This window comes from Eretmochelys imbricata, chromosome 7 (assembly GCF_965152235.1).
Source record: "Eretmochelys imbricata isolate rEreImb1 chromosome 7, rEreImb1.hap1, whole genome shotgun sequence".
Classification (NCBI taxonomy): Eukaryota; Metazoa; Chordata; order Testudines; family Cheloniidae; genus Eretmochelys; species Eretmochelys imbricata.
The window spans coordinates 112972371-112982284 of NC_135578.1; the positions used below are offsets into that span (position 1 = coordinate 112972371).

General features: G+C 46.4%; 1 protein-coding gene across 1 annotated transcript in view; it reads right to left on the reverse strand.

Annotated features, from left to right (window-relative positions):
- The window catches only part of FHIP2A (FHF complex subunit HOOK interacting protein 2A), a 47289-nt gene extending 39512 nt beyond the window's left edge, over window positions 1-7777 (reverse strand). The window contains exon 1 of the mRNA XM_077823093.1: window positions 7570-7777. Coding sequence (XP_077679219.1) covers window positions 7570-7614 — 45 coding nt within the window. The 5' untranslated portion in view covers window positions 7615-7777. The remainder of the gene's footprint in view (window positions 1-7569) is intronic.
- Between the last annotated feature and the right edge of the window lie 2137 nt (window positions 7778-9914).

The following is a 9914-nucleotide window of genomic DNA, read 5'->3' on the forward strand; positions in this document are numbered from 1 at the left end:
TTTTATACATCCAACCTTTTTCTCTAGTTAATGAAGTTTACATTTATCTTGGCTAAAAACGCAAAATCCAATATATGAACAGCACATCATGTGCCGAAGGAAAGAGGAGTTCTTAATATTACTGACCTTTCGTACGCAAGACTTTGAAATGAAAGACATTCAAAAGTAACTGTGCATGGTGGCTAACAGGATCAGCGTTAGGACACTTACTTCCAAATGTCAACTAAGCAATCGAATTTACACACCATTTATCCATTCCCTGCTATCTGACTGCTCTTCTGTTCCCCCAAGGCTATTCTGGGCCCTGACATTACATTTTACCTCATAACATTTTAGTGCACCAAATGTCATGAGGCAAATAAAAAAGGCATCTGAAAGTCTTTCATTGAGCAGAATATTTATTTTACTATACATCTTGTTTGGTTACTGCAAAACAGAGAAGTAGCTGAAGATACAGGACAGATCTTTACATATCAGGTTTTGTTTTCCTTGCTGGCCGGGGATGGGTGGCTGAAGCCATTATTGCCATCAATTTGTACTGGTTTCTATAATAATATATAATCAGAACTAAATTTTGCTTCATAAATGGTTGCAGATCGAGGGACGTGATCATTCCCTTCTATTCGACATTGGTGAGGCCTCATCTGGAGTACTGTGTCCAGTTTTGGGCCCCACACTACAAGAAGGATGTGGAAAAACTGGAAAACGTCCAGCGGAGGGCAACAAAAATGATTAGGGGACTGGAACACATAACTTATGAGGGGAGGCTGAGGGAACTGGGATTGTTTAGTCTGTGGAAGAGAAGAATGAGGGGGGCTTTAATAGCTGCTTTCAACCTGAAAGGGGGTTCCAAAGAGAATGGATCTAGACTGTTCTCAGTGGTAGCTGATGACAGAACGAGGAGTAATGGTCTCAAGTTGCAGTGGGGAAGGTTTAGGTTGGATGTTAGGAAAAACTTTTTCACTAGGAGGGTGGTGAAACACTGGAATGCGTTACCTAGGGAGGTGGTGGAATCTTCTTCCTTAGAAGTTTTTAAGGGTCAGGCTTGACAAAGCCCTGGCTGGGATGATTTAGTTGGGGATTGGTCCTTCTTTGAGCAGGGGGTTGGACTAGATGACCTCCTGAGGTCCCTTCCAACCCTGATATTCTATGATTCTATGACCCAATCCCACCCAAATATCCCTCCAAAATTAGTACTTTCGATCTAATGGGAATTACAGATCCTTGGGGCGACTGCTAAGTATAAAATCTGCCCAACATACAACTCTCAAAAAATAAAAAATTATGAGTTGTTGGAAAAAAAAAGCATGTAAAGTCTCAGGAAACCAGACATCATTCATACGGATTTTCTTCACAGATTTTATAAATATTTGCTGTAACATTTTTCACACACTCAGAACCTTGGAAGGCTACCTCCCAGCTCTCTTACAACCTGACTAGGGGTGGGCCACAAAGACTGAGGTCAGGGTTTTCCCTTCAGTGCCACTCGGCCAGGCCAATGTACACAGTAGAAGTGAACTTTCTGAACAGATTCTGGGAGGTCACATGGGTTTTCCCTTCAGTGCCACTTGGCCAGGCCAATGTACACGGTAGAAGTGAACCTTCTGAACAGATTCTGGGAGGTCACATGGGTGCTCAGCACAGAGTGAAAAGGAAGGGGAAGTTACAGCAAAGGGGCCTTAATGGGATGCAAAGGGTGGGTCCTCTTCCCTACCAGATGGCTGAAACAGGGAAAGTCTCTGGGGATTATTGCCCAGTATTTTTCATTTGATTTGCTTTTGATCTGTGACTGCTTGGTGGATAATAAAACTTGCACTGAGGAAAGGGCCTTAAAAAGTGCGTGTAGCTTTATTTCCCTTCTCTGGTTAGTGAAACCACCCACTAGTTTATATAGGAGGCCATTGACTTCAGGTGTAAAGTTCAGCACGTGTGTAAATATTTGCAGGATCAGAAGTTTAGCTTATAGCTGTTACCATTAGAAATAATAATAAGCTTTTCTACTTTCTTATTTTATTCATAGATTATAAGACTGGAAGGGACTATTGTAATCATATAGATTCTAGCCTGACCTAAATAACACAGGCCATAGGATTTCTCTGCTTGTTTCCTGTGTACCTTTAAAAAATCCAAACTTGATTTAAAAATTATCAGCGATAGAGACTCCACCACAGTCCTTGATAAATTATTAGGAAATTATAATGGGAGGGTTTAGTCTGATCTACTCTCAGAAACACATGAGTTATTATATTATATCTAATCAAGTAGACAACACCTCGCTCTGAGTACTTATACAGATGAAGGTAAGGATTCAGGGCACTATAAGCAAGGTTAAGTGATTCTTTAAAAGAAAAGTCTAGTCATTCATTAAAGTTAGTTTGGGCTAGAAGGAACCTGTCATGACAATAACAGAAAGGAAACTGGAGTTAAAACAAATTAGGTATCTTTGTAATAAGGTACAATTGAGAGATAAGCATCTAGAGAGATTTAGTAAGAATTTACAGACCCTAGGAGCAGCTAACACCTATTGTTATTGCCAATCAGCTATATAATGATACAGAATTATCCTGCTTTGAAGTGAAATTGAGAGCTATTCCAAATGCTCAAAGTTTATAATTTTCTACATGTAAATATCTCTTAAAAGCCCCAAAGGTTAGTATTTAAAAAGACCGAGGCCTGGTCTACATGAGGAAATTAGTGTCACTCAGGGGTCTGAAAAAATCAACCTAACCCTCAGTGTAGACAGCACTGGAGAATTCTCCCATCAACCTAGCTACTAGCTCTCAGTGAGGTGGTTTACCAGCGCTGACAGAGAGCCCCTCACGTTGGCACAGATAGCATGTCACTGAAGCGCGATAGTGGTGTAGCTGCAGAGGTACAGCTGCAGCATTTTAAGTGTAGACAAGCCCTTAGCAATTTGCAGAATCAATCTTGACATAACCTGGACCAAACAAACAATGGAGCACACACTTGCTCGAGATTCAATTTCTTTCTATGAAAACAGAAGTGAGGAGTATAGGGGAAAAAAAGAGAGCTAAAAACCAACAACTTTAAACCCCATTTGCTGTGCATTGCCATTCACTTCTTGGCAGCCCTGAAGATTCAACACTGTTTGGATTAGTCAGACACAAATACACCGGTAGGGAGCACATCTGTCTAACGGCAGGGTAAAAACATCTGTTTGTAACAAACCTGTGACAGACTCTCTGGAACATACCAATCAACCCTATCAAATACCTGTAGTCCCACTAAGAATTTGAACCTAAAACAACACAAAACAACAGGAAAACTCACACACAAAATCAAATTCAAGGATGACTCTGTCTTAAGATGGCACTACTGTACTTGGCTATTATAGTTATGATCATTCTATCAGCGTAATACATCACACAGTGGTGGATCTTCATCTGGATTACTGTCTTCATCTTTGCAGGGATTGAGAAGGGCAGCAAAGATAGCTGCTGAGACGGGGGAGGATATACAGGTGATAAGAGACTGCAAAAAATTAGGATTTTTTTAAAGACTGTATTATAAAGAGCTTCAGCAGATACAGAAGAGATGTGTTTAGAAAGCATCCACAAACTAGAATTATTTAGACAGCAAAGGAAAAAGACTAAAGGATATTTTGATTAAGATATTCAAAATTAAGAAAGCAAAATGAAAAATGATTGGCCCCTTACTTTTTCCCCATCACAATGTTGGAACAAGAGGATAATCAATTATTTAAAGGGCAGTACAGTTGGAACAAATGATTACACACTGTGTACGGTCAACCTTTGGAATTCCTTGCCATAGGTCACAGAGTCAGTCACTGTGGCTCGATTATTATTTCATATGTGAAAGCTAAGATAATAAAGTTAATCAACTGTTACCTTGCAAGCTGGAAACTCGGACTATAGGAATATGTGGCCTGGTCTACACTGCGGGGAGGGGAATATCGACCTAAAATACACAACTTCAGCTATGAGAATAGCGTAGCTGAAGTCCCGTGCTGTGAAGACACGAGGTGTCGACTGCCGCCACTCCCCCATCAACTCCGCTTCCGCCTCTCGCCGCGGTGGAGTACAGGAGTCAACGGCAGAGCGATCAGGGTTTGATTTATCGTGTCTACACTGGACGCGATAAATTGATCCCTGATAAATCGACCACTACCTGCCAATCTGGCGGGTAGTGTAGATGTACCCTCAGTTTCTAAAGTTAATTGTTCCTGTACTTAGAGGGCAGGACAGGAGCATTACGAAAGCGAATAAAACTGCATGCCTGAAGGGATCAGGAAAGCACTATCCCTCTCCACCGTACTGTAGAATGTACCTATGAACTTTACTGGTAAAGTAGAGAACATTTGCCTCTGTAGCATCAGGCATGGATCACTTCCACAGGAAAGATAAGGCACGAGTGCCCCAACGTGTTCTGAAAATCCTGTTTCTATAGACCAGTGGTTCCCAAACTTTAACAGCCTGCAAACCCCTTTCACTAAATTGTGAAATCTCATGAACCCCCTCCTAAAAATGAATATTTCCAGGGATTTAAGTTTAAATTTCCTCTGCACTCCGTGGGGCTCCTGCTGCCAGACCCTGTTGACCACTCCAGCCAACTGAGCTCCACTGAGCTTGGGCTGCAGGTCCCGCTGACTGCCAGGGCTCGGACTGCCAGCCCCAACAGCCCAGCCCCGCTCTCCCTGGGGCTCAGGCTGCCAGCCCTGCGTGGAGTGCTGGGGTTCGGGCTGCTGGCTCCCCCGCTCATGGGGACAGGGCTCGGGCTGCCAGCCCCAACTGTCCTGCCCCGCTCTCCCTGGGGTTCCGGCTGTCCCACCTGCTGCCTCCAATGCCCGGGGTCCTCTGGCCATCATTAGCGAAATTTTTCTGGCAAACCCCCTGTAACTAACATTCTGTGAATCCCAGTTTGGGAACCACTGCTATAGACCTTACAAATAGAAGGTGATTCTAAACTGCTCTGGAGCCAGCTAACCTTCCTTCCCACCTGCTTGATCTGACATAGTCCAGGGTTTATTGACTTCCAGGACACATTGCACTAAGACCACAAAGGAGTAACAACTGGGATTAGAAATCAGAAGTTTCTGGGTCTCAGTACTGTGGTTAGAATACTGTACCACACACCTCTCAAAGAGAAAGTTGTAGCCATGCTCAATATCCTCTCACTTCATGTTTCACTCTTACCATTATAATTCTTACTATTTATATCCTAATCATTCAAATACTACTCAACATAATACTTACTACTGAGAGTAGCCCCACAATACTTGTTGAGCTTACTCATAAGACTAAGAGACACAGGATGAGGACTTCAACTTGTAAACAGGATGCAAAGAGGTGAGCGTTTTGGTTTATAGCAGTCACAAAATTACATGCTTCCCATTTTTTTTTAATTTAATTTATTTTTATTGTTTTACCCTCTATTTGCTTATAATAGCTTTTAATATCTTTACTGATACGCATATTGATTTTTCTTAGTATTGCTTGTGGCCCTAAAATAAACATAGGCACTTTTGATTATATTGGCACACAAATAAGTAAACAATCATATAAGCCCAGTTCTGGGAATTAATATTTATTAGTTAACTTTCATTGCAGAGCCAGCAAGAATAAAAGTTTTTCACCCAATCCTGCCACCCTTACTCACTTAAGTAGTTCCACTGAAGACAATAAAACTGCTCACATGAATACTGTTTCCAGGCTCACGCATCCAATATTTGTTGGTCCTACATAAATCTTCTATTTATTATGGTATTTGTACAGGTCACCCACACAGTGTTTTCATTGAAATCACCATCTTTTTAAAAAACTTCACTCATTGGTGGTTTTATAGTTTTAAAAACAATAACCTCAGGAAGAAGATGATCTTGAAAACAAATATGAGCCTAATTTTACACATGACCAGTCCTATTGAAATCAATGTGAGTACTCACATGCATAAAGCTAAGCATGTGTGTAAAATTTTGAAGGATCACATCTGAACGTGCATCTCCCATCAGGTATTAACAACTTTAAGGCAGACCAGTTTTCCTCTCTAAGAACATTTTAAGGGTTACTTTAATAAATTTTATGATTATTCCTACCAATTCACTGCCCATCTTTAACATCTAAACTAAGGCTGTAGTGTTTCAAGCTCCAATCTTGCAAACACTTATGCCCACTGAAGTCATGGGACTACTCAGGTACTTAAATCTGAGTATATGTATAAGTGTTTGCAGGATCAGGGCCTTACAGGTTTCATAGAGTTGTCAATATAGTATAGTAAGTCACTTATCTCAAAACACTTTTCACAGATAAATAAAAAATAACAGTAAAGAAAGACAAATCAAGACTTATAGGTCAGTGAGAAAAGCTATGCAAATTCATAAACTAATTTAAAAATCTGGATCTTGTGAAAAGCAAATACAACATGCAAATAGCGAAGACAAAATAAAGCCATCTTGACAAAAAATCATAGCTACATAGTCTGCAAAAGCAGCAAGTTGAGAAATGGGCCCTGCTACTTAACTTCCCAAAATGTAACCTTTTTGGAGGCTATGCAACTGACTTAGCTGGCAGAAATCCAGTTTGATTTTTCAGTCAATACATTTAAAACAAAAAAGTTTATGTATTAAAAAGCAGAATTTCTGGAGGCTGTTAACTGTGCAGGAAACCAAAGAGAGACCCTGACACTGCTACACCACGACATTGACCAAGAGAATCCGGGGCAGCTCCCCTAACCCAGCTGTAGCTTTACTTGGGTCTGCAAAGCCCCCAGCATGTTTTTAGGCACTCAGAAACAATAACTAACAACCCTCCTCCTAAAGGCATCCTCACCTCTGCCTTGGGGCAAAGAAAGGGGAGCTATGAATGTGAATACTGGTCAGTGACTGCTCCACGCTGACTCTAAAATCCCGTGGCGGGGGGGGGGGGGGGGGGGAAGATGCACCTCTACTTCTCTGCCTGGGCTAATGGGGGGGGGGCGGGTTATTATCGACGACGCTACCGGTGGCTGGGCCTCTGGGGAATTTCTCAGCCCGTCTCCAAGGCCCGAGAGAGAGATCTTCGCCTCTCCCCGCTCGCTGCCGGGGACAAGGGGGCTATGCCAGTGACCCTGGGGGCACTGCTCTCAACGGGCCTAGCGTGTCCTGGCTGCCCTCAGCTGCCCCCTTCTCGCTCCCCGCGGTGGGGAGGGTAAATTCACCCCTTCCTTGGGGAAGGGGCCAGTGCGGATAGCATCGGTCCCCATTCAACCCGCCCGGGACCCCTACAGGCAGCTACCCCATCCTTCGCCGCTCTGCCCTGGGGGCAGGCCAAAGGGGGACCGCTCCCCGGGCGGCAGGGGGGTGGCGGGGAGGGGCCGTAACAGCCGCCCCCGGCAGGCACAGGAAGGGGGACAATGGGGATCGCGCCCCCACCTCTGTCACCTCCCTCCCCGGCAGCGGGATCCCGGGTGGGACGAGGGGACACGGAGCGGGAGCAACGTGGAAGGGGAGCAACGGGGCAACCAGCGGGCGCGTTCCCTCAGGCGGCCCCGCTCCTCGACTAGGCCGCAGCTGGATCCCCGGTGCGGCGCGGCCGGGCCGGCCGGCGGCCTTACCGCCTCCACGGCGTGCTGCAGGATGGAGGTGAGCTTGGAGAACATCCTGTCCCTGGACTGGAGCAGCCGCTGCCGGGAGGATCGCGAGAGCTCCTCGATCCGCCGCCTCCGCTCCAGGGTGAGGGCTGCATGCGGGGCGCCTGGCCGCGGGGATCGGGCTAGGGGCGCAGCCAGGCAGCCTCCTGCTCTCCCTCCCCGACAGACACCGTGGCACTGACACCCGCCCGCGCGGCGGCGCCGGCTGCTGAGGAGACGCCTATCCCCGCTCGGCCGGCAGGGGCCGCTGCCCCCACAGCACAGAGCGGGTCTGTGCGGGGGAATCCCCGCCGCTGGGCCTGGGAGCCCGGTCGTGGAGCCCCAGTGGGACTAGGCCCTTCATGGAACCCCCTCCTCTTGCTCCAGTGGGACCAGCCCCTTTGTTTAGCCCCACAGGAACCCCCTCCTCTAGCCCCAGTGGGACCAGCCCCTTTGTTTAGCCCCACAGGAACCCCCTCCTCTAGCCCCAGTGGGACCAGCCCCTTTGTTTAGCCCCACAGGAACTCCCTCCTCTTGCCCCAGTGGGACCAGCCCCTTTGTTTAGCCCCACAGGAACCCCCTCCTCTAGCCCCAGTGGGACCAGCCCCTTTGTTTAGCCCCACAGGAACCCCCTCCTCTAGCCCCAGTGGGACCAGCCCCTTTGTTTAGCCCCACAGGAACTCCCTCCTCTTGCCCCAGTGGGACCAGCCCCTTTGTTTAGCCCCACAGGAACCCCCTCCTCTAGCCCCAGTGGGACCAGCCCCTTTGTTTGGCCCCACAGGAACCCCCTCCTCTAGCCCCAGTGGGACCAGCCCCTTTGTTTAGCCCCACAGGAACCCCCTCCTCTAGCCCCAGTGGGACCAGCCCCTTTGTTTAGCCCCACAGGAACCCCCTCCTCTTGCTCCAGTGGGACCAGCCCCTTTGTTTAGCCCCTTCATGGAACCCCCTCCTCTAGCCCCAGTGGGACCAGCCCCTTTGTTTAGCCCCACAGGAACCTCCTCCTCTAGCCCCAGTGGGACCAGCCCCTTTGTTTAGCTCCACAGGAACCCCCTCCTCTTGCCCCAGTGGGACCAGCCCCTTTGTTTAGCCCCTTCATGGAACCCCCTCCTCTTGCCCCGGGTGGGACCAGCCCCTTTGTTTAGCTCCACAGGAACCCCCTCCTCTTGCCCCGGGTGAGACCAGCCCCTTTGTTTAGCCACTTTATGGAACCCCCTCCTCTAGCCCCCGTGGGACTAGCCCCTTTGTTTAGCCCCATAGGAATGTCCTTGTCCACCCCCATATTTTGGGGGGAAATCCCATTTATTCAGCCTATAGAGACAAGGGATCCTATATTGGGAGGGGCAGGGGTATCTCCTCTAACCAGTTCTCCAGGGACTAAGGATTCCATTACTTTTTCTGAGGTGGGTGCGCCTGCGGTGGGGAGGAATCTTCTCACCCAGCCGCTTAGACGCCAAGGATCCCATACTAGAAGGAAGGGTGATGGAGTCCCTTTCATCGTGCCTATAGAGATCAGGGATTCCCATATGATGGAGAACTGGGTAAAAGGAAACATGTTAAGTAAAAGCATTAGCAAAGTGTAGAAATGATGGTGATTCCAGGTCTCTGTCAGAAAATGGGACCCTAGGTCTGTCACTCTGATCTTACAAACTGTTTTGTTTGGACGTACCCACAGGGTGCTCCAGTCGCTTCCTGGGGCGCCTCACAGATGGAGTAGCTTGCAGAATCAGGGCAGCTGCAAGCTCTTGTGCACATGCTTAACTGCACACACCTGAGTAGTCCTGGTGTAAGGCTCTGATCTTGACGATATTTACCCATTTGCTTAACTGTACTGCTGTGAGGTTTGAAGGACTGGGGTCTAAGTGCATGTGTGATTGGGGCTTACATTTAACGTGACATGACAAGTGAGAGTTAAAACCAAACAAAACTGGTTTTTGCAAGTGAATAATTGTACATAGGTACTTGAGGAACAGTGACTGATGCAGAGCATAGCTGAGACGTTTCTTTTTCATAATCAACAACAAAAGAAAGCATTAATAAAAATGTTTTTTTATTAAGGCTTTTATTTTCAGATTACTAAATTTATCTTTTCTAGGTGGCACAAATAGCCATATTTTACAGTATGTTCTCAGTAGAAGTAGGTTTTGTATACGAGCAATAGTATAAAGAAGTTGAGGGTATCTCTGCATTTCTGTATTGAGGTCATTAATCCATTTGATCATATGTCTGGAAAGTGTCCATAATGTGAGATTATGATAAAAAGTTTTAATAGGCATTTTTCAGTGTGTTTGGACTTGTTTTAACAGTAAGCTTTTTGGGGAAAGGGCTATAAT